The sequence below is a fragment of the Chinchilla lanigera genome, unplaced genomic scaffold (genome assembly GCF_000276665.1).
Source record: "Chinchilla lanigera isolate Chin_1 unplaced genomic scaffold, ChiLan1.0 scaffold00051, whole genome shotgun sequence".
NCBI lineage: Eukaryota > Metazoa > Chordata > Mammalia > Rodentia > Chinchillidae > Chinchilla > Chinchilla lanigera.
Window position 1 is genome coordinate 13,520,390 of NW_004955452.1, and position 24,642 is coordinate 13,545,031.

The following is a 24,642-nucleotide window of genomic DNA, read 5'->3' on the forward strand; positions in this document are numbered from 1 at the left end:
AGATGAAAAAGAAAAAAGATTTTAAAAATCTGATTAAAGAATAAGGTTAGTAGAATTAGTTAAAAGTGACAGAAAAAAGTAGGAAAAAAGAATAAAAATAAAGAGCAAAAGACAGAAAAAAAGAAACCAGAACCCCCAAAAATAACAAAAAGAGAAAGGAGTCTAAAAAATTCCTCAACATAGCATACATTAGAGTGAGTGGATCCTTCCTGGGGGCTGTAGTACTGGAGTCCACCAGCTGTGGGGACAGGGTGTGGGGAGTGAGTCACAGCAAGGCCCTGTTCTGTTTCTATACCTGCTTGTGCTGTGTGGGTACTGAGTCCTGCCGCACCTTTCGCGCTGGCATGGTCAGTGGTGTGTTGTCTGCCTCAGGGCTGTATTTGTTGAGTGGCTCTTCGTGTTTGTGTCCCTCTGTGTACCCCAAGTCTCCAACTAGTGTTACGGTCTGTGAGCTCATGAGGTGTCTCCCATGCCCCGGAGGCCTCTGTGTCTGCACGCTCCAGGATGTGGCAGCTGTTCAAGCCAAGGTGAATCTGATCACAGTGGAGATGGAAAAAGCAAACAGAGCGCGGAGCCGTGTGCTGGAGTAGGTGGGTGGAGGGTGAACAGACTGCTGGACTTAATGTCAGCACTTTCAAACCCAGCTCCTCAGAAAAGCACACAGCTGGCCTGGCTTCTCACCTCAGAGCTCTCACAACCAGAGCACACTGCTGTGTAAGCTTGTCCAGGGATCTGCAACTAGCCTGCACCTTCTCCGTGGTTCTCCTGTGGCTGTCTCCCCCTCAGGCACCCCAGAGACCCTGAGTGAAGTTGTCCCGTGATTTCAGATTACTGAAGCGGCTCATTCTTGAGCAATAAACCCCTCCCCCAGATGGCTTCTGGTTATATCATTCTCTTCTCCAACTCTAGCCTGCCATGTAGAGAGTCACTTTTAGAGTAAAAACCCTTGCTGTGTTTGCAGCGTATGGTACTGGGGGCTTTTCTCGGGGCAGTGCTGCCTATCCAGTGTTGCTCCTGTGATCCTCTCCAGGCTGGCTTTGTGTTTGCAGAGACAGGATCACCTCCCCAGGAGCCAGGATTAGGGTCCCAGGCTGCTTTTGTGTTGTTTTTAGTTTCTCTGGGATTTATAGTTAGCTCTTGATTTCCGTGGTTGTGCTTTTTTTTTTCTTGCTAAGTTGTTTACCAGGTGTCTCAATTCCAGGTCCCAGAGAGGCAGTTTTTGTTGTTGTGGATTGTTCTTGTTTTAAACTGATTTTATAACCTTAAAATTGGCCAGCTAGGTGTGATGACGCACACATGTATTCCCAGTACTTGGGAGGGTGAGGCAGGGGGATTGTTTCATGTTTGAGGCCAATCTAGGCTTCAAAGTGAGTTCAAGGTCAGCCAGAACTGCATAGCAAAACCGTGCCTCGAAAAAGGGATAATACCAAGTGTTAGTAGTAATGTAAGAAAATTGAAAAGCCTTACATACAGTAATAGTAAATGTAACCCTGCATATCCATTCAGGAAGGCAGTGTTAGTCATTATCAAGTTAAAGATGCTTGCTTAGTAGACCTCTACACCAGCCTTCATCAAAAGATGAATATTATCAAATGCAGGCAGGTAAGGTGGGTGTGGTGACACTCTCTTGAGGGTGAGGTATCATTAGATGCTTTTTTCCTAGGTATAGTCATATAAAGCTTTTATTCTTTAAGTGAAATAAGTGATTTTTCTGATGTTGAGCCATCCTTGTGACCCTTAGTTAAATCTCTGTTAAGCATGACATGTATACTGTATGTATTTGTACGTGTATACACACTAATACAGTAGCTGTATAACCTTTTTCATTTTTCCTTTAATCATAAATAAGTATTGAACTTAGATACTTTTAAGGGAACATGTAATAGTTATTTTATTTCTTTGCATTTATTAATGTTGTGAAGCTCAGTTTTCTAAATTTTCTGTGATTAATACATTAGTGATACAAATTGATGGATTTCACTAGGACATGTGTATGTATTATGTATCAATCAAATCCACCCTCCCTTATACCCAGTCCCTCTTCTACTTTTAGATCACCTTTTTTTAAGTTGCCACATATGAAAAAACATGACGTATATATCTTTTTGCACTCTATATCACTCTGATATTGAAGTTTTTAAAAGTTCCTTAGATAAATCCTTATTGATTATTAAAGAGTATATTCTGTTAGGTTTGGTTAGCTAACATTTTATTTAGATTTTGTTATGCTTTTTTGTTCATAGTAACAAGTAAAATATTCCAATTTTTTTCTCTTGAAAAGGTTTTAGTCCTTTTCCATTTTGTGGAACAATGTACATAAGAAATATGAGTACTTCTTCACTGAAAACAAAATATTCCACAATTTTTTTGTACTTTCCTTACCCCAGTGTTGGAATCAGCCATTTCTACATGGAAATGCCTAATTTGGTGCACTTACTGCTATTAAGGGAAACCTTTTAGTTCTGTGGTGGCTTTTTGTTGTTGTTTGTTCATTTGGTGGTAGTGGGGATTAAATGTAAGAGCTTAGCACTGAGTTACATTCCTAGTCCATTTTATTTTATTTTGTTTGGTTTGGTTTGGGTTTTTTGTTACAGGGTTTCACTGTGTACTCCAGCCTAGCCTTGAACTCATTTATGTTGCCCAGGCTGTCTTCTAACTCACAGTGATCCTTCTGCCTCAGCCTCCTGAATGCTGAGATTATAGGTCTGTGCCACGAGGAACGATTATTTATTTTTAAGACTGGGTCTCACTAAGTTGCTAAATTGACCATGTTGGGCTTGAACTTGAAATCCTCCTGCCTCAGCCTGCCACAGTGCTAGGATTACAGGTGTGTGCTGTCACGTCCGGCTAGGTCTATTCAGGTTTTAATGTCTTTCAAGAACCAGGATTTAGGGCTGGGGATATAGCTCAGTGGCATAAGTGTCTGCCTGGCAAGCGCAATGTCGTGAGTTCGATCCCCGGTACCACAAAAAAAAAAAGAACCAGAATTTAGGGGGCTAGGGATTTAGCTCAGTGGCACAGTGCCTGCCTGGCAAGTGCAAGGTCGTGAGTTCGATTGCTGGTACCAGAAAAAAAAAACAAGAACCAGAATTTAGCCGGGCATGGTGGCACATGCCTGTAATCCCAGCACTTGGGAGGCTGAGGCAAGAGGATCATTGTGAGTTTGAGACCAGCATGGGCTACAAAGTGAGCTCAAGGCCAACCTGAACTGCATAGCGAGACTCTGTCTCAAAAAACAAAACAGAAAAAAACCAAAGAACCAGATTTTAGTTTTGTCAGTCTTCTCTATTTTGTATATTTTCGGCTTTCTATTTTTCTTTATTCCTCCAATTGGTCATTATTCAAGTTAGTGAATTGAATGATTGCTTCATTCATTGTTAGATCTTGTTTCCAAAAAACGATTTCAAATCTGTTTTTATGTCTCAGCAGTAAACACGGCATTCCCAGGCTCAGACACAGTAATGTTACCACTGTGTAGTAGGTGTTTGTTTCTGTTTTTTTTTTAAGGTTTTTTTGTTTGTTTTTCTGAGACAGAGTCTCATTATGTAGCCCAGGCTGGCCTTGAACTCATGGTTATCCTCTTGCCTCTACCTCTGAAGTGCTGGGATCCAAGGTGTGCACCATCACACCCAACTTGATTGTGTTAACATGAATTACCTAATTTCCCCTTCCCTGCAGTTTCTTTCAGTTTTTAGACTGTTTGAGTATATGTATAATCTCTACCTTTTCTTGTTTTTTTTTTTTTTTTTTTGGTTTTTCTCCGGTACCGGGAACCGAACTCACGACCTTGCACTTGCCAGGCAGGCGCTTTCCCGCTGAGCTAAATCCCCAGCCCTCTCTACCTTTTCTTGATTCATTTTTTTCAGTTTGAATTCTGTATTGTTTATTGCTTTCATAGTTTCTCTTGTTTAATATTTGCCAAATAATTTTTTCCCATCATTTTAGCTATAGAATTTAGTTTTTTAAAACTCATTTATGTAGAGATTCACTGATTCCCATTTTATTTATCAAGTTATAATCTGATACTCTCATTTGATGCTTACATTGTCCTAGATTTGGCCAATAGACACCTCTTGTAGCTGGCCGTGTCCTCACATGGCCCCATCTTTTTTTCCCCATGTTTTATTTAACACTTTTTCACTCAGAATAACATATTCCAAGATTTGTGTACTTTTTATACTCCACACGTGGAATTAGTCATTTCTCCACAGCGGTGCCCAGTGCACTCATTGCTACTAGGATAAAATGGCTTCTTTGCCCTCTTTGCGGGTAAGGCAGTCAGTGGTAAACAAACGTGTTTAAATTCATACAACTAAATATGTGTGTGTATCTCTCCATGCCTGTGTGTATACATAGTTATTTTAAACCTGTGGGTTCATAACACTTCTTCTCGTTTCAGTTCAGCACCTAAAGATTCTTCCTAGTTTGCCTCTTTTTCCATGTTTGAGGTAAGATCTCTGCTCTTGGGCCTCTCCCTCTTTGGTCACAGGAGGACGAAGAGAATTCCCCCATGGGCCCCAGAGAGCCTTTGTGGCATTAATTGGTCCTCATCTGACTCAGAAATCACCAGATTGCCTCTAGGAATAGAACCTCTTTCCTATTACTCCGCTGGCCAGAAAGGATCTGATGGAGCTCTCTCTGGAATCTCTACTTGTCTGTGGTGTCTGTGGCACTTTTCTTGCCCGCTATGCTGAGCATATCTTGTGACTAGCTTTCAAAGAATGAGTTACTTCTTTGAAAAAAATTATAACACTTTTATAAAGTAGTATTTCTCATACCATACAGTCACTCGTGTGTATTCATAGCATTGTATAACCATTACTGCAGTCAGTTTTGGAACATTTTCATTGCCCCAGAAAGAAACCCTGTACCTGTTAGCAACGATTTCCCATTTCCCACCAACCCCTGTGCAACCACTAGTCGTGGTGCTATATCATTGCCTGTTCTGAGCATTTCATATAAGTGAAATCAAATGTGATCCTTTGTCAGTAGCTTCTTTCACTTAAAATGTTTTATCCAGGTTTTACTGATTTTTATTGCCAAGTACTATCTACCCATTGTACATCTTATTTATCAGTTCATAAACATTTGGGTTTCCAATTTTTGGCGATGTGCAGCAGTCAGATTATACTATGAACAGTTGCATACAGTTTCTCTGCGGATATGTTTTTATTTCTCTTGGGTATGTACCTAGGAGTAGCATTGCTGGGTTTATGGTAACTGTGTTTAACCATTTAAGAAACTGTCACTATATTCCAAAGTGGCAGCATCATTTTACATTCCCCATAGCAGGATGTAGATAATTCAGTTTTTCCTCATCCTCACCATATTCGTTATTATCACTCCCTCTTTTATTATAGCCATCTTAGTGGATATAGGGTGGTATCTGTTCACATTATTTGCATTTCTTTTATTTTTTTTTTTGTACCGGGACTCAAACTCAGGACCTTGCGCTTGCCAGGCGAGCACTGTGCTGCTGAGCTATATTCCTGGCCCTGCATTTCTCTTATGATTAATGAAATTGAATGTTTTTCATGTGTGTATTGACCACTTGTATATGTTATTGGATAAAATATCCATTACGATTCTTTACCCATGTTAATTGGGTTGTCTTTTGATTACTGAAATATGAGTTATATATTATATATAAAAGTCCTTTATCAGATATATGATTTGCAAAAATTTCATCTTATTTTTTGAGTTACTTTATCACTTCATTGTCTCCTTTAAAGCACAGAAGTCTTTAGTGTCAGTGACTTGCAATTTTTATATTCTTTTGTGATTTTAAAAATCCATTGCTTAATCCAAAAGTCAATTGAGATTTGTGCCTATATTGTCTAAGATGTATGTAGCTTTATCTCTTGTATTTCTGTATAGTCTATGATTTGTTTTTAATTTTTGCCCACTGCATGAGTTGGGGGTGCAGCTTCATTCTTTTGCATGTGGATATCCACTAGTCTCATAATCACTTCTGTAAAAAAAAACAAACAAACAAAAAAAAAAACCTATACTTTCCTTCATTAAAATGACTTGGCATACTTGTCATAATGAATTGACTGAAAATGTGAGGTCAAATTTTGTTCCGTTGATCATATGAGGTGTGGTTAAATATGGTGACTGTTTAAATTTTTTAAAAAATTTTACAGTAGAAGACACATTGCCATTAACAACCCTCAAAATGCTCCCCTTTGCTTCAAACACATTTATCCCATCATTCTTGCGACTTTCTGGAAGTTCTGGAAGTCCTGTTTTGTGTCTTCAGTTGCATGCTTGTGGCTGCCTTGATGTCCTGAATTGATTGAAATTTTTTCTTTTCATGATCACTTTGACTTTGGGGCAGATCAGGGGTCATCCAGTGAGTAAGGTGATGAGGACACAGCATGTTTTTATGAGCCTGCCTTTCCCTGAACGGCACTCGCAGCAGCAGTCACACCCTGTAAAGTCACAAGAGAAGGCTTCCACAGCTGCTTCAGAAAGTTGCGAAGGCCTGGTGTAGTGGCTGAAGCCTTTGATCCCAGCCCTCTGGAGACTGAGGCAGGAGGATCACAGTTCAAGGCCAACCTAGACTACATAGTGAGTTTAAGACCAACCTAAATTACATTCTCAGAAAGAATGATGCAGTGTGTTCCAAGTGAGAGGGAGTGTTTGGAGGTCAGTGAACGGCAATGTATCTTGTACTGTAATATTGAAATTTAAATATTCACTGCATATTTATATCTCACCTCATACATCAGTCCTTTCTTGAAAAGTGAGAAAACTGGTTTTAGTATCCTCGATCTATGCATTTCTTTTCTCAGCCAGTGGATTTATTTGCATAGTGAAGTCTGTCTCCTCTCAACTGGTTCAGCCACCCACTGCCCCAGTTGCTTTGCTGCTAGGCTTCAAGTGAGATGAAAAAGATGTTTATATTCATTTTAATTACTGCTAGGAGAACTTATTTCTGCAGTTATTTCAGTTTCTACTTACCTTTTGGGATGATTTCCCTCTTCCCTTTGAATAGCAAATTTTCTGTTGTTAAAAAGCAATAAATATATCTCATTTTTATTGATATTGCTGTTTAATACTAATCATGTTTGTTTACCTGATGGAGACCACTATGAAGCAGTCCCAAGCAGGACCTAAATTAACCAGTTGGCTTTTTATATTTACCTGTGAATCTGTCCAAAGCCTAGGCCACTTGTTAACAATGATTCCCACTTGGAAGTAGGCAGTGTACTCATAGTGAGTCACTAATCCCTACTAAAACCTGTGATGGTGGATGAAGCTGGAAAGCCTCAAAGAACAGGACAAGATCACAGCCAAGGACACCTGGATCCAATCTCAGCTAGATAAAGACTGTAGCCTCAAGCATCTCGCTCCTGGGTGGATTAACTTAATCCTTATTAAAGATTAATTTAATACTTTACTTGGAGAACTCCTTGAGTGGTTCCACCCTTCTTGAGTACTCCCTTCCCTTCTTCTGATAACCAAATAAATATGGGCCACTCAGAGAAGGTCTTGGTTTTAGCCCGGAGAGAATCTCAAATTCTGTGAGAGGGCCTTGATCTTCCTGGAGCCCTGAAATCATTCCATTTGCCTCTTTTTATTTAGCCTTTGGTGTACACTGGTTCGGGAGATTGCAGACCTGATCAACCCCCAGGATATTATTAAACTAATATTTACCCTTATTGATTTCTTTAACTTTCCATCTAAGTCTTCTGGTAAGACTGGTATATTGTTATGTTCCTTTGGTCTTTACTACCCTTCCTTTATTGATATATTTTAGGATTTTGGTTCTGTAACATTAACATATTGTAGGGTTTTGTTTTTTTTTTTTTTTTTCTCTGTTTTCTATCTGTAGTTCTAGCTGTTTCAGACTACAAAGTGCCAAAGTATTTGCTCACTGGTTTGTTTTTTTTGTTTGTTTGTTTTAGTGCTGGGAATCAAAGTCAGGGCCTTGTGCTTGCCGGGCGGCACTGTGCAACTGAGCTGCCTCACTGGCCCTGCTGTTACTTCCCATGTCTAAGTTCATTTTTTTATTCGACCACTTCTGTAAGAATATTTTCTAAATGAGTGTTATATAAGAGAGTTTCTGGAGTCGAATGCACTAGAGTTGCACCGATAGGTCCTATAGAAGAGTTTCTGAGGCATTATTTCCCTGAGAATATTATTATGCACAAGTGGAAATTAGTTTGTCCTGGTTCAAACCAGGACAGAATTTTGAGGTCAAAATCTCTCCTTCAGCACATTGAAAACCTTTCACCTAAGAATACTATTATAAAGTCTACTGTTAATCTGATGCTTGTTCATTTGTTACTGAGCTATTATTTCTGTCTGGGAGATTTCAAAAATTTTATGTTAAGAATTCTTAAATATCTCATTAAAATGCACACTTCTGCCGGGTGTGGTGGCACAAACCTGTAATCCCAGCACTTTGGAAGCTTGGGCAGATGGATCACTGTGAGTTCAAGGCCAGCCTGAACTACATAGACCTTATCTCAAAAAACAATCAATCAATCAATCAATTGCACATTTCCCTACTCTTAAGTCTATGAATCCTTTAATTCTGGGACAATTATTCTCATCATTTGTTCAAATATTTCTTCCACTTTTCTACCTTTCCTTCTAGGATTCCCCTTATTCAGACAGTGGCACTTCTGTGTCCCTGAACTGCAGTGCTGTGTGTATGTGTGTGTGATGCCACTTTTTGTAACTTCTTTTTGGGAAAGACCCCTCAATGTGATGCTCCAGTTCATTCACTGTTTTTGAGCTGTCTCTGTTCCTCTATCCCATTCCTTGTATTTTTCACACTTAGTATTTCCACTTGATTTTTTTTTTGATGAACCACTTGATTCTTATTCTTGCTTCAGATTGTGAAGATTTCCTTGTCTGTTGCATTATTTTAAATTCTTGGTTTGGATGGTGCTGTGTCTGCTTGCTGTCTTTCTCGTCAGAGATCACGTTCCTGGAGTGGGAGCTGGGTATTTTGGCCCGTGAGCTCCTGTTCTTCACCATTCCAGCTCCTCTGTCTGGTGGTCGTTTTTTGGTGAAACCCCAAGGCCAAGTTCTGTGCTGTCCCTGCCACTGAACTTAACAAGGAGAAGGTCATGCCCTCCAGGAACCTCACCCGTCCACTCCGCAAGCAGTGCCGAGATTTACCTTCGGACCTCGGATGCAGCAGCACCTGGGGAAGCACAGTTCCGAAGTGGCCTCCATCGGCCCAGCCCTGTCCACTGCAGCGGAGTTTCCAGCTGCACTCACAGGGTCGCACTGATACCAGTGAGTTCACTGACTGTCCCCTGGCCGGCAAGAACAGCCATCTTACTTGCCCTACTTTCCCTTCTGGCGTATGGTAACTCATTCTCTTTAGATTCTCACAGGACTGGGGAATATTTTTATTCTTTGGGCTTGATTTGTTGGTAGTGAGTCCTCTTTGGGGAAAGAAGCCATTCTTATTCACTTATTATCTTGATAGGAACCAAAGCCTCAGTCTATCTTCTGTTGTCTTATCTCTGATCTTTCCATGTTCTATTGTAGGAGAGATTTACAGTTACATCCAGTCTGTTAATCTCTTTTGTGGTGGTTTTACTAGCTAGTCTGATAACTTATGCCTATCAAATGGTGAGAGTTTTTGATACTGTTCCCTACTACCACCCCGTCTCTGCTTTTGAGTTGGTTGTTTAAAAGTTGTTTTTTTTTTTGTCTTTTGTCTGGCTTAGTTGTTATATATTCTAGTTGTAAGTTTTTAGTGGCTTTCTCAGCATTTATAACATGAAGAGCTGACTTTTAAAGTATAAAGTCAATCAGTGTTTCTGCCATTCTCTTATGGAAGGACCTGAAATTAATTTTCAGTCACTGACCCACTGCCATCTTACATGTTATTGGCCGCCATTTTAATTTTGTCTCTTTAATCTATCCCCAAGTATAGAACTACCTAGAGGTTACCAGGTCGGGTTCTGTCAGAGTGTGCACTAGGCAGAAGCTAGCCATAACCAGACGTGCCACCTTCTGTCTTTTAACTGAAGTTTTCCTTTGAGAGGCCACCTCTTCACTAAGCTGGGCTCTCTGCATTCTCCTCCTTTAGACTCCCTTCCCACTTCATTAGTCTCGGGCATGCTGTAGAGTATATTGCAGCCACTGTAACAGAAACTAGGTAGTTTCTGAGTAGTGTTTTTAAAATCCTGAAATGTATGTTTCTTTGCCAAATAAGGGTATGCTATTTAATATTTGTCAAGAATACCAAGTTTAAAACTGCGTTATAGCTGGTGTGATGCATGTCTGTAACCCTAGCACACTCTGAGGCTGACGTAGGAAGATCTCAAGTTTGAGTCCTACCTGGGCAACTTAGGGACTGACTAGGACCCTGTCTCACAATAAAAGAAGGTCTGAGAATGTAGCTCAATGCAGAGGCTCCAGGTTCACTCAATCCCCAGTACCACAAAACAAAAATAAAATAACACCTTCATAGGAGAGAGAGCTCGGGACTTTTGAGATAAGGTAAGGATAAAGTGATGTGCAGTAGTCTCCTGAGACAGCCATATTTTCTTTTCCAAAATAAACCAGGCTTGTCAAGGATTTATTTGTTTTAATTACAGAGGTAACAGGTGTGAGGATGTCTTCAGCCACCAGAGAAATCAGCAGAACAGAGGCTGACGCAGGTTGGAGCTGGTCACAGGCAAAGGCACACTTTCTAACGGCATGAGTTTCATTATTACAAAGTGTACACTGCATCTAGACAGCTTAGAGAAGGAAAGCAGGGGGCTGGGGATTTAGCTCCGTGGCAAAGCGCTTGTTGTGAGTTCGATTCCTGGTACCGGACCTCCCCCCGCCCCCAAAAAAAGAAGGCAGGGCATTTCCCTTATATCATGGGCCAAGGAAGGCCTGAAGGAAGTAGACTTTGAACCATAAACTCAGGCCGAGAATTAGTAAGTTCTCTAGGGAGGTAGTAGCGCAGGTAGAGTATTATTACAGTTTTCCCATCATGAGGGAAAGGGAAGAGAAGGAAAAGGGAGGGAGAGAAGAAAGGAAATCTGGCCCTTAAGAGGTAAAGACCTCCCCCTTTTACAATTACAAGGCTTCATTAGGCAACAAGATTTTCTCATTGGAAGGCACATTAAAAATAACTGACATAACTTACTAAGACAGTGGAAACCACTGAGGCGGAGAAGTACAGCTGTGTTCGGAACAAGCCACCCTGGGCACACAAACAGCTTGCAGAGGACTGGGCCCCAGGTAAAGAGGAGCCGGGTGCTGGCTGAGTTTCAGTGATTCTTCAGCACTTAAAGTCACTTGTGTCCTTTCAGTGGAGACCCCGAACCCCCAGTGTGACAGAACATTTAAAACCTCAGAGAATTATGCCAGCATTTCTTGTTGGCTTGGCCAGGTTCACTGGATCAGCAGAGTAGATCTTCGATGTCTGGTGCACACCACCCAGTTGTAAAGTCAATGAGAGCAGCGATTAAGGAATTTCTGACCTCATCTTGGTTATGTGCCCACAATTTTCATAAAAATAAATAATATGCATTAAAATCAGGATTAAAATATGAAACAAAAAAAAGGGACAATTTGGCATTCTTAAGGCAAAACATAGAAATCTCTTTAAATAGACATGTTGTTATACCCACAGGCGATAAAATCCCAGAGCTGCCGTTAGGTGAATATAGACCCTGCTACATACTTGATCGTGTCAAGCTGGTGCACTTGGAGCATGGCCTTGAGGCCAGCGACCTCGGTTTCTCTCTTCCTGTGTCAGGTCCGACCCTGCTGGGCATGCAGTCCTACTGTTTCCACCCTTCCGCTACCGTTCCAGCAGCTTTTCGTTCTGTGAATACAATTCATTTACTCTGCTCTTTTCTAGATTGAAGTCGCACTTGGTATCTGTTCGGACTTTGACCACTTCATCTGTTACCTGTTTTAACTGATGTAGTTCAAGCTTTGTTTTCTCAGTTTCTGCTCTGAGGACTGAAAATGCGCTCTTCTCCAAAATAATCATATCCTTTTTCACATTTGCAATCTGAGACATTGTTTGCTGCAGAGTGATCTGTTGCACCTTGGTGACCAGGTCTTTGTAGATGATGTCCGTGTTGGCCTCCATGATCTTGACCAAGGCAGGCACAATGATTTCTGCTTGTTGAGTTGTAAATCCTTTTCCTTCCAGTAAGCACACGAGGCATGGGTGTCGAATCCGATTCCCGGGCGAAGTGAAATCTCTCTTTTTGTGCTCCAGCTGCAGGCACCGAGCAGACAGGCTTAGCTCTCACCTGGAGGACGTGAGCCTGGCTGTTGGCCCCGGAGGAGCGCGCCGGCCACCCCCACCCCCACGTGCCGCGCCCGGTTGGGGGCGCCTGAGGCCCTGCGCGCTCCCAGGCTGAGATAGCCATATTTTAGTTTCTGGATTTTTTTTACTGTCCATTAATAACTGATGGATGAGGCCAGGCATGGTGGCGCACGCCTGTAATCCCAGCACTCGGGAGCTGAAGCAAGAGAATCACCTCGAGTTCAAGGCCAGCCTGAGCTGCATAGTGAGTTCAAGAGCAGCCTACGCTACACAGCCAGACCTTGTCTCAAAAAACAAAACAAAACAAAACTGATGGCTGCTTAAGGGTAGCATGACAATATCCTACATTTGAAACTATTGATACACCTGTAGTTTTTTTTCCATGTAACAAAATCAGAATGGGGATTTTTAAAGATATTAACTACTATCTAGTTACAAGATTTTTTTTTTTTTTAACCACAAGATGTTTTAATACCTGTGTTTTGTAGAAGCAAGAATGTTACAAAATGATAAAATAGGGCTCCAGTCCGAGGGACTTAGACACAGCTAGTAAGCAAAAGGCTGAGTGCTAGAGCGTAGATGGCACCTGAAGGTGCCGGGTGGGCCCTCCGCGGAGCCCCGGGTTTGAGCGGGAGGCGGAAGCTGGGCTCCGGAGGTCTACCGAAGGCTGCGGGAATTGCTGGGGAGAGCTTCCCCTGCTTCAGTAGTATAGCACTTTGTTTTAGCGCACTATTTTTGTTTCATCTAACGCTTTATTTAGCCAGCTAATAAAATGCCAAGAAAAATCATGTGACCATAGGTTTTCCCCTGATTGGATTTCCTTTTCGGGGCACTGCTGTTCAGACATGGGGACACTGGGCTTTCTTCCTTGGCATAAAGTTTGAAATAAAGCACTGCTTTTTTCGAAATAAAACTTCTTGCACTAGATTTGGCCTGGCTCTTCCTTTAAGCTACGTCTCTGAAATAGGGATTTGAAAATGAGTTCAGGAGGCGGGGGAGAGCTCCTCCATATACAGATGCTGCTGACCGCCTCCCGCCATGCCCTTCGGAAACTCGTCAGCAGAGAGGAAGGGAATGGAGCCTGCCGGGGGCAGTCGGTAGTGAGCCAGGGCCAAAGATGCTCATACTGTGCAGAAGGCTGGAAACAGACTGTCTTGGAATCCCATATGGCGAGCAGCTTACCTCACCACCCCCAACCTCAGTGATCTCTCCTCAAGCCTATCGGGAGATACTGATAGGCAAGTCTTCTGACGCTGAGCTGCTGAGGACTGTTTTTACCCTTCTCAGGGGCATAGTATGATGCCAGATTACCTGAGGAATTAATAAAAGATCAGCTAAATATTTAAAAATCAAAATAGCTTCTGAGGTGTAGATTCCAGGCTTCGGTGCTTTTAAAGTTTTCCAACTGATTCTAATAAGGAGCCAGAGTGAGATCACCAGGGTCAGTGCACAAAAATGTGCTGACTGGGCGCACTGCCCTGCTTCCCTCCATGCCATCTTGTCCCTTCGTGACCCACTAGTCCTTTCTTCCCTCCTGCACCATCACTTCAGGTGCCACCACTCCTAGAGGAGTTCCCGGCACAGCAGTGGGGTCTCAGCCCTCCACTTCACTGCAGGATGAAGAACTTGGGGAGACCAACAAGGAGACTGGCTTTTCCTCAGATGGCTCGTCTCTACAGCTGATTCACCAGCCTGGGCAAAGGAGTCAATGGGATTCTCAGCTGGGAAGATTTCCAAAGGATGCCAGAACTTGCCATCAACCCACTGGGGGACCAGAACATCAGTGTCTCCTTGCCTGAGACAGAGGAGCAGGTACATTTCTGTGGCTTCATACAAACTTTGGCTCATTTCAGAGCCTCTGAGGATAATGAAAAGAGCAAAGATGTGAGCGAACCAGAACTGCTCCACAGCTGAAGCAACAGACTGCACTTTGCTTTTTGACCGTCTGATGTGGATAAGGAGCCGTGATGAGCTATAGGAGGTGTTAGGCCTGAGGGTTGGCGCGAACATCTCAGAGGAGGAGCTGGGCAGCTCTGAAGGGAACCACCCAGGAGGCTGATCAGATGGGCCAGCAATGCTGTATCCTTCACAGAATTGGTTAAAGTTTTGGCGAAGGTGGCCATAGAAGAGAAAGTAAGCCTTTCATTTCTTCACTGAAGGACAGAGATCAAATGATTATTTGCTGTCCAATATTTGAGAATTGGAACTTAAAGAACCCCCTTGTCCCCCAGCCTCATGGTTCTCCCAGAGCACTACTGCTGTTGCCTGAAAACCCCAAACATGTTGTATCTATCTAAACCCACCACTGGTGTAGAAATAGGGCATTACGGAATGGTACACCCGGTCTCCGTTCAGCAGCCATCCACCAGCTCTCCATTCCTCAATACAGTAGCTTCCCCTATGCTGTTGCTAAGCACTGTGCATCCGTCCAGTCCGACAGAGTGCGGGGAAATCATGCCCAGAACTGGCCAGTAAAGCTCTCACTGAGTAGAGATGCAGCTATGCCGCACTCCCTCCAAAAGGTTTTGGCATGCTTCGGCATACCTTTATGCATCCTTTGTTTTGTTTCCTTCAGCCTACCATCCACTTAGTTTTTCAGCCTCTCTGCTTTTTACTGAGCCTAAAAATGTCCCCGTTCTACTCAGCACTCCATGCGATGCCTATTAAATCTATTTCTGACTTGGCAGGATAGTTTAGTGGAGTGGCAGTTGTTAATCTACCTCCACTCTTAAATGGGTCTCCCGGATGCTGCCTGTCTAGGGGCTTCTCAGTAACCAACTTCTTTTGGAAGAATATGACTCTACCTTGGTCTCTTGCACTGTTCTGTCATTAAAGGGCTTCTGGGTGGAAATGTCCTTGAAAGGTCACGGTGAGTAAGTGTTGTAGGTAGCTTGCCCAGGTCACTCCACCTCTGGCTTCTGATTCTCAGCTTACATACCTGCATGGCTTGTGAGTGCTGTATAAACTCTTCAGAAAACAGTCATATGCCGGCAGGTTTGCTTAACTCTGGCATACTTTCAGCACCAGAGTGGCTGCCCAGTGTGCCTATGACCTTCTTGTGGCTTTCTGAACAAAGAGCCTGGGAGCCCCTAATGCCTCCAGCACTCACACTGTATGCCTCAGTGTTAGATGCACTGGAAAGTTTCTCTTTCACATTTCCAAGTAGAGCCACTAGTGTTACGGAAAGGCCTAATTTATCCCAGTGCAAGAGAATTAAAGGTTGTCGTCCATGTCCTTAAGTTTTGCACAAAAACTTTTATGAATTTTACACTTAGCCAATTGTTAATGCTGGAAGCCATAGCTCCTCACACAGCGTGAGTTGAATATACTGTGTTTGCTATCTAGTTATATTACCTTCCTAGCTCCTGTGCAGACCACTGCTGATCCTTGGAAACAAAGGGTCTCATACTGGTGGCACAACGTAAGGTGACATGACAGATCATCAAGTAAACCAGAGCAACTTCTCTGTCAAAATCAGCTTAGTTTAGACTCCGTTGTACCAGGCTGTTGCCATATTCTGTCTGTATGAGGCCATTCATGCACACATCTGCCTTTGGCTGACCTTCTCTGACTTGCTTGTTTCCTTGCTTCAGAAGGCTAAGATGTACAAACAATTTTTGAGGAAAAGAATTGCTTTTAAAAAAAAAAGGACAGTGACTGGGCGTGGTGGCACATGCCGGTAATCCCAGCAGTTGAGAGGCTGAGGCAGGAGGATTGTTTCGAGTTCAAGATCAGCCTGAACTGCATAGTGAGACCCTGTCTCAAAAAGACCAAAAAAGAAAGAAAAGAAACAGTGCAAAGGGATGAATAAGGATGTGGCCAGGCTGGATGGCTTAAATATAAATGCATGAGGAATTTTTTATGAGGTATCAATCTGATTTAGTGAAGTAATATAGGAGTTATGTAAAAGGGAAGAACTGCCTGATACTGCCAGAGACTCCTTGACTTGTGTAAAGTTCCTAAGATTATCGCTTTTCCCCCCTTTGGCTCTATGGCAAACTGTTAATCCACAGTTGTCTTATTTCCATTAAAATTGTATTCTTTAATCCACCAATAAATACTTGTGGTATAAAAAAAATGTGTTGACTGATTTAGCGACAAAAAACTAAAGGAGAGCCAGGAAGGTGGGAGTCGGACCCCACAGTAACTTGCCAGGAAAGGCAGTGTGGGTGAGAAGTACCTAAAAGGCTGGCCAGGGCCTGACCTTTTTCCCATGAAAACTGATGTGCATTTTTGTTCCTCGTGATCAAGGGAGCTGTGTGGCTTACATCTAGATGTCCCTCCAAAGCCTCAGACACTCATAGGTGGGGGGATTTTCAGAGGTGGCTAGATCTAGGATATGTGATACTGGGATTAAGGGTGGTACTAAATAAATCTGCTGATTGGTTTAGCGAGCATAGCTTTAGGTGCGGATAATGGGAAGACCCACCCAAAAGGCTTGTAGCCTGGATGGGATAAAAAAGGAAAGGAGAACTTGCTGCTGTTGCTGCTGCTGCTGCTGCTGCTGCTTTGCTGTCTCTGGCCTGCCCTGCCGTCTCTGGCCTGCCCTGCCATGGACGGTTTCTCCTCTGCCATGCCTCTCTGTTGTGCCACCCTGCCTTGGAGCAAGCTGGCTATGGACTGAAACCTCTACATACTGTAAACTAAAGTAAACCTTTCCTCCTTTAACTTGTGGGTATCAGGTACTTTGTCCCAGCAACAGAAAAGTAACCAAGACAAGAGCTGAATCAATATCGTCTAATGTCAAATCTGAGCAACTTGGTGCTCCTCACAAAGGGGGAGTTTTGCCTATTTGGCAGCACTTGCACAGAGGTGCACACGCTGCTGGCCAGGCCTGTGTGGGGAGGCCCAAGACGAGACAGCCACAGTCCCATTCTGAAAATCGGACATCAGATAACCCTCCTTGGCACCGACCACAAACTGGGGTCTAGGGCGGTGAAAGGGTTTGTAGCAGTGGCCCAGTCTGACCAGAGACTCTACGGGGGACCCTTGAGCCAGTCAACACAAGTTCCACTAAGGAGTTAAGGGCTGCTTCAGGCTTCTTAAACTCCAGTGTCAGCTGAGAGCTGCTGACAGCAACACCTTCTCAAAGTACACGTGAAGGCCTCTGCAGATCCTGCCACTCGCCAAGTGGGCAGAGGCAAGCTGGGTCAGTCTCACCTGTATCTCCAGGCAGAAAGGCCTCAGCTATAGCCAGCCAGCCCTGGGAGTTTCTAGTGGAGTTACTGCCTGGTGACCAAGTTTTCTCTGCAGAGTACCCAGTGTGCTTTGCGAAAAGCAAGAGTCTGCTCCTTGGCTTCCTCCTGGCCATTCTAAAAAATCAGACTAGGAGACCTTTGGTGAAGATGGCAGAGAGTTTAACCAAGTCCACTTTGGTCAAAGCTGGGGCTGCCAGGCTCCGGAAGTTCAGGATTATTTCAGAAGAGTCAACGTGTGATGATGAGAGTGGACTGAAGTGGGGGTGGCCTGGCTGTCCCTATGCAACTCTCTAGCAGGTAGGAGCAGGAATACGTCAGTCTTCTCAACCCAGAACTCCAAGCCTGGACAGCAGTGTGAGGGGTGTGTGTGTGTGTGTAGAGAAATGGGGAATGAAGCAATATGGAACTGAGATAAAACTATTCTTCACTGGTCTGTGTCTGAGATAAACAAGATATGGAAATGAGGTCCAGAGGGAGCCGCCCTCCAAAGCCAGGAAGCTGTTACGCCCCGTGGCTATTTCCTGAGTCCTCCAGAGTCCTTCCTGCGGCTCCCACGGGCCACACTTGCTGATGGCAAGCCCAGGACTCCTACAAGGTGTGAAGACCTCACAGGGCCGCACAGTAGGGGCAGAGTGAGACACACCAGAGACACAGCAGAAAACACACTCGGCACGCAGGCACACAATTAAATAGCATGTTTAATCATCTCAACAGACAGTAGTAGAAATCATCTTTTTTTAAAAGTCACTCCCCATCCCTCCACTCCAAGATACGTGGCTGAGGAACCAGTGATGGGGCCACAGAATTGAGGAAGTCACTGTTCCAAGGAGCTGGAAGTGTTTCCAAGTCAGAGTGGCCTATGAGCAGCCAGAGCCCTATGAAAAGTTGATACGCACGCAGGCACTCCACACACACATGTGCAAGGGACACAGAAAAGAGGTGGAGAGGGGACCACAGAGGGGCCGTCACACACATGCGCGCTCATGCTATGCCATTCCAGTCTGTGGCTGTCTCTTCTGCGGACACAGAGTGGTGGCCTGAGCCTGGAAGCAGCAGGTGCTGCCCGAGGAAGTGCAGGGAGACCATCCGCATGCAGCCCGGCTGCCGTGCTCGACAGCCCTGACACAGCCAAGCCTTCTCACCGCGGCTGCAGGGGAGTGGGATGCGCGCCAGTGCGAGGGGCCAGGCACGGTCTCTGCGCCACCCTGCCAGCGGCAGTGGGGCAGCGATGCCATTCCCCCTTAACCCCACCAGAGGGCACACTCTGTCCCAGAAATGAGAAGAAAGAACACGCTGTGACCAGAACCTTGGAGCCACGAAGCTGGCGGCGCCTGGTTCTGTGTCTGGTTCTGTGCCGGTTCTGGGGAGGCAGAGCAGGGCCCCCGGGGAGGTGCACTGGGCTGGCAGCACTGCTACAAGGCAGAGAGGAGGCCAGACGCTGGCTATGCCCTTGAGGGCGGGGGGTGGTGCAAAAAAGGAGGCCCTGAGTGAGGACTGGGGGGCCTACCGACAGGTGAGGAAACCTCTTCCTTCACAGCTTCGTTCAGGGGCTCCCAGAGAGCGTGGGTTCAAGTACCGGCAGGTGGGGGCGGGGGAGTGAGCGGCAGATGCTGGGAGAAAGCTGCCGCAGACCTGGGAGGTAGGGAATCCGCCTGGCGGGGCTCTGGGTCCTGGCACTGCCAACCCCGCCCTGAGGAAACAGACCAGGCAGCTACAGGATCTCTTCCCGTGCACTCGGGGCCTTCAGCGGGGTCTGCCCGTTGGGCACAGAGCCGTTCTGACCGTGCAGGAGTTTGCCTTTCTCCCGGTCTGGCCACGTGAAGATGGCGTCGTCGCTGTCCAGCTCCGACTCGGAGTGCATCAGGCTGCTGCTCAGCACGGGGCCTTTCTGTCTGATACCTGAAATGAACAGGAGCCTCGTGTCCAGACGCGAACCTCCCGAGCCCTGAGCTGCAGCTGCACCTTCAGCCCAGCCTGCAGAGCTGGGGGACAGAGAGAGCCCAGTCCGCTCCCCGGGCCGGGAGGGCAGGTCCTGCAGGTCCCAGGCCTGGATGGCGACGCGAGTCCGCTAGGACAAGCCACAGAAAGCACAGCTGGAGCTCACTCCTGGCCTCTATTGCTGCGTCTTCACCTCTAGTTTCCGTGAGCCTTGGTTAGGGCCGCCAGCGGCATTCTCTTTCCTTTTTGATCTGGGCTATTTTATCAGCTCCCTTCACGAACAGGGTAGAGTGAGGTGGGGGGCAGGCAAGCACAGAGAGCTCAGAGTTGGAAAATGAGCTTTGAGCTCTCCTGGCCTGCATGGATACTGCGCCCCTGACAGCGTGAGGACACAGTTTCACTCCATGGAGCCGCAGGCTCCCTCGCCGTCTACTCTGCCCTCTCTGGGTTGGCGCTGGAGGCAGGAGGCAGATGCATGGTGGGTTAGGAGAGCCCGACTGAAGTGGGGAATAGTTTTAGGGCAGACCCCACTCGGCAGCAGGATGGCTGCGCTCTGATTTGCACAGTACTCTACAGAAAATAAAGGCAGGTGGGAAGTGGGAATTGCGAAGCCCCTACCCTGGCAGTGTTCTGGTCTTCGTTCTTAAAATGGTGACCAGTCAGGCAGTTGGACGAGCTGTGTTTGAACCAGGCAATGCCATATCCTCATCCTCCAACGATCACTCTCCAAAGCAGCAGAAGAGGGTCCTGAGGCCCTCCGCCCTGCCTGGCCAGTCTGCGTTACGCCCCTAAGTACTCCAGGCTCTGTCACTTAGGGACCATACTCCTGGTGACCTCAGCCATGTATGGTTTTGTCCATGTAATGGGCCCTGGGCTCAGACAAGCTGCTTACTCAGCCTTGTGCACATTAGGTATGCAGCCCTGGGACATGACTACACGGTCACTTTCTTCTGAGGAGCAAGGTAGCAGGACAGCACGGCCACAGAAAAGACCTGGCAGCCTGGACCTCTCCAGTGTGGTAGGGACAGTGGGCAACGTAACGCCCAGGCCAGGGGAAAGGCCTTGCTTTGGCCTGTAGATGTCAGACCCAGCCCTGCCTGCGTCCTTTAGGGGCTTTCCCATTACAGCACCCACTTGAGCCTCCTTTGTTTCCCGGAGCCCCATTGGGCCACAGCCGCAAAGGACAGGAACACACTGGGGAGATCCGTCCCTGGCTCTACAGCCACAGACGCAACCAGGGCCCTCTCACCACTAGCTCCTGCTCAGATTAAAGAGCCAAGTGGAATTTGCCCATGAAAACTGACAAGATGGAACACATACTATCAATGGGAGTTGAACAGGCACGTTGCCTGTGGCTCAACAACACATCCCCCATTCCTAGGTCTATACCTAACAAATCCATGCAGATGTCCACCTAGACACGAACAACAGCGTTCACAGCGCTCTGGAGAGAAAAGAACTCAATTGCCCGTCAACAGCATGAATGGCAAATAAATTTATTCACATAACGGAAATTCAATAGCAATGTAAACCACTGCTAATAGAGATCAACAGGCAAAATTTCATCAATGTAATGTTGAGTGAATGGAGCTAAATGACTCCATGTCAATTACTGTAAGATGTCAGAAATAAATGGGGGAGGGGACACTGACTAGACGGAAGCACAAAGGAGGAGGGGGCTGTTCCCATGGGTGTGTTCTGTGAAGACCTATCATATTATAGTTAGGATTTTGTACAACTAGGGTGAACCACAAAACTGCCGTCTTCGTAGGACAAAAAAATATTAGCAGTTTTGTCTAATTTAATCTAGTATACTTCACAGAAAGTTTGGAAAAATAGAAGAGCAAACAAAACTGGACCCACAGCTAGCATTGCTGTCTCCTGAGGTGAGCATCCCCATGCGCCCTGCAGCCCCCGGGGTGGCTCTGGTGTGCCCGCCCTGGCTCTCCCCAGGCCCTGCACATACCTCACCTCTCTGCACCACGTTCCCCCCAGCTCCTCTTCCTCAAGCTGAGCCTCTTTAGTCCCACACCTAACGCAGCATAGCCCCAGTCCCCCTCCCAGCCTGTGGTTACACGGAACCTCTGGCTGGTGAGACGTACACTAGATGCCCGCAGACCTCACCGCTCCCTCGGTCACGTGCCACCCATGAGAGAAGAGCTCTCTGTCCCTCACCTGGTGCCACCCTGTGGCTACGGCAAGCTGCACGCTACCAGCCTCCAGCGTCTCTCTTCCCTGGAGTCTGCTGTGCTCTTGGGTCCGCCCAAGCTCTCCTCCAGCTCTGCGCTGCTCGATGCCAGCACCCACTTCCCTCCGCTCCGCCTCACAGAGGCCTCTCAGTGCCCCACGGCTCTCTGCCCACACCCTCCCCCTCCTGGGACCCCGACCTCCACCAGGCCCAGCTCTGCATCTCTGCTGCTGGCTAACACGGCCCCACGCGCGGTAGCCCTGGCCTGCTTCTCCCCAGCTGTCATTGCTCCGTGTTGAAAAGGATGGTTAAATATCTAGGGCCTCACTTGCTCTCCACCCTAGCCCAGCCTCCCACCCCGGCCACACTCACCATTCTGCTCTAGCTCTTTAGGCACCCAGGAACGAGGAACGGCCGAGTCATTGTTCATTCTCATTCTGTGACCTCGGATGTCCACCGCAGGACACGTGCCCAGACACACACACCTGACCCATTTTAGGCTCCTGGGCTTCCCTGATCAGGGATCTGAGCACTTACGGTGCTGAGCCTCACCAGCAGGGAGAAGGCTGCTCACTCTGGCTGGGACTTTGGGTTGGGACTGTTCTGCTGAGTGCTGTCTAATTCCTCTTCTCCCACTCAGTCACTGCGCCAGACGCCCTGACCGTTAACAACACGCATTCCCGGTTTCTGGGGTTGGAGGTCAGCCCTGCCTGTTCCTTGATTTGCTGGAACCACTCACACCAAGTAAATGGTCACTGTTACTTCTCCGTGAGTCACTGCAAAACTCTCCTTACTGACCTCCCTAATTAACCTCTCCCCTCCACTGGCTGTATGTTGTCACCAGGCTAGTTTTCCTGCACTAGCACTTCCAAGATGTCACCTCTCATAAAGTCAGGCAGAGGCTCATCAGCTCCGTGCCCCTTAAAAAAGCAGGAAGCTGAATGTGATGGTTCAGGCCTGTAATCTTGTCACTGAGGGAAGCTGAAGCAGGAGGATCACAAGTCTGAGACCAGCCTGGGCAATTTACCCTGACCTAGCTCAAATAAAAAGGCCTGGGGATGTAGCTCAGTGGTGGGCGGGGCGGGAGGGGGAGCAATATGCCCCCCGCCAAAATAGGGGCTCCTCACCTCCATTAGAAGGAACCACAGCAAGGCCCCTGCTCACTCGTGCAGTCTCGGCCCACTCCCCCGGCTCAGCTGTTCAGCCTGTCACCTGTGTCTGCTCCCTCAAGTGTCCTCTGCCCCCCAAGTGGCAGGGCCTTGGGCTACCTTTGCCCCTTTGCCCGCAGCCCAGGCTCGTGCACTGGCCTGGCCCCCAGCTACTCAGCTTCAGGCTCAGCTTCAGTGTTACTCTTAACACTTCACACGATCACATTTGCACATCCGTGACTGTGACTTTGGCGGGGGGTGGGAAAGAAATTTCTGGACAGAGACATGAACCAGCAGAACAGATTCAGAAAAGAGAGAGATCAGCAAGACGGAAGATCCCAGAAAAGTGAACTGATGTAAGCTCACAAAGGCTGTGTTGACCAAAAGCTTCTTGGGTTGAAAATAATAAATCACAGATTTTAAACTGGGAGCAAAAAGACATGGTCAGAATAACACAGTAAGACAGGCCTGGCCACCATGCAGAGGTGGCTGTGCGGTGTCTGCTCTCGGTCTTCTTCCACCCACCCTGGGACTCCTTTCAGGGCCAAAGTACTCAGAATGGAGCTGCACAGGTGTGGGGCCCAGGCCGCCTGCCCGAGAACACGGACTCTGCGGCTTCGTCTTCTCCCCACAGGCTGATTCTCTGAGCACAGAGCCTGTCTTAGGACTCCCTCTATCCCACAGCCTGCCCTTAATATACAACTTCAAGCTGATTTAACACTCTACACAAAAGTAGTTTTACTTGCAGAGGGCTTAGGTCCTGTCCTGTGACAGGACATCATCCTGTGATGATGAAGGGGAGCCCACTGAATGCCTGAGCCCAGTGAGGGAGGAGGCTTATCCCCGCTTTCCCAAGGCCAGCACCACGGTCCCTGTGCAGTGGGAAACCCTTCTAGCGCAAGGTGGGAGCCATAGCAGGACATGGATCTGCATGCAACCCGGCCCAAACCCTCCCCTTGCTGCAGCTGCCGGGGAAGCTGCCCTCCGAGCTGCCCCGGATGCCCAGCGATGGCAGGGGAGTGAAGCAGAGGAGGCTGGCTGAGAGAAGCAGGTGGGCAGACCCCAGCTCTGACCCCAACTCCGCCTGGGGAGGGCAGACTGGTTAGGCCTAAGGGGCCAGGCCCTGACCCTGACCCCGCGGGGCCGCCTGGAAACCTGAGTGAGAAGCAGGCAAGGGGTGCAAGAGGCAGGCGCTCGGCAGAGCAGGCAGGGCACCGTGGAGGGAGCCTGCAGTCACCCAGCCGACATGTGGCTCCTGCACGTCAGGACTGCTCCAACCCTCAGTCGCCATGGGTGCTCACCAGGCAGGGGAACAAATGTTTGTGCAGCACAGGTAGCTGTTAGCTGCCAGCCAGTCCCTGGCCTACCTGCGCGGGAGGTCGGCTTCAGCTCCAGGCTTTCCTGGTCGGTGGCATCCAGGATCTTGTACCTGCTTTTCCTCTTGGGTTTTCCTTTTTGCCTAAAAAACACAATCCCACTCTTGCTCAGGAGGGGTTTGTGTGCAGCTCGGGACAAGGGCCCGTGCACACAGGGCGCTTCCTGGGGTGAAGGGAGCCCTAGGGCAGAGGTGTCTCCTCACTTCTTGGCCAGGGAAGGAGGAGGCAAGTGTGAGTTGTTTCTCCAAAATGTTCCTCCTCGGTCCTGTGAGACACAGGGAGCTGTGAGCACCTTAGGGTGGTCTCACCTCGCCACAGCAGCAAGGGGGATGTGAAAATGGACAGAAAACGCCACCTCTGCTGAAGGTGTGGGGAAGGTGAGGTGTCAGAAGATCATTAACGGTGTCTGTCTCAGGCTGGTAGACACTTTTAAAAATACTTTTAATTTTCCAAGCTTTATATGAGGTAATACTGCAGATCACATCCCAGCTCTGTCGCTTACCACGTCCTCAGAGAGCTGATGCAACTTTCCCGAGCC

General features: G+C 46.9%; 1 protein-coding gene and 2 pseudogenes across 3 annotated transcripts in view; 1 reads left to right on the top strand and 2 right to left on the bottom strand.

The window, feature by feature from the left end:
* Positions 1-10,549: 10,549 nt before the first annotated feature.
* On the bottom strand, positions 10,550-12,418 carry LOC106149699 (annotated as a pseudogene).
* A 417-nt stretch (positions 12,419-12,835) lies between these two features.
* On the top strand, positions 12,836-15,880 carry LOC102023222 (annotated as a pseudogene).
* A 2,254-nt stretch (positions 15,881-18,134) lies between these two features.
* Kiaa0319l (KIAA0319-like ortholog) overlaps positions 18,135-24,642 on the bottom strand; it is a 111,300-nt gene continuing 104,792 nt past the window's right edge. For all 3 annotated transcript variants that reach the window (XM_005395143.2, XM_005395144.2, XM_005395145.2), the window contains exons 20-21: positions 24,096-24,187; positions 18,135-19,353 (exon numbers count right to left, since the gene is read on the bottom strand). In XM_005395143.2, the coding sequence (XP_005395200.1) occupies positions 19,166-19,353; positions 24,096-24,187 (280 nt within the window). In that variant the 3' untranslated portion in view covers positions 18,135-19,165. The remainder of the gene's footprint in view (positions 19,354-24,095; positions 24,188-24,642) is intronic.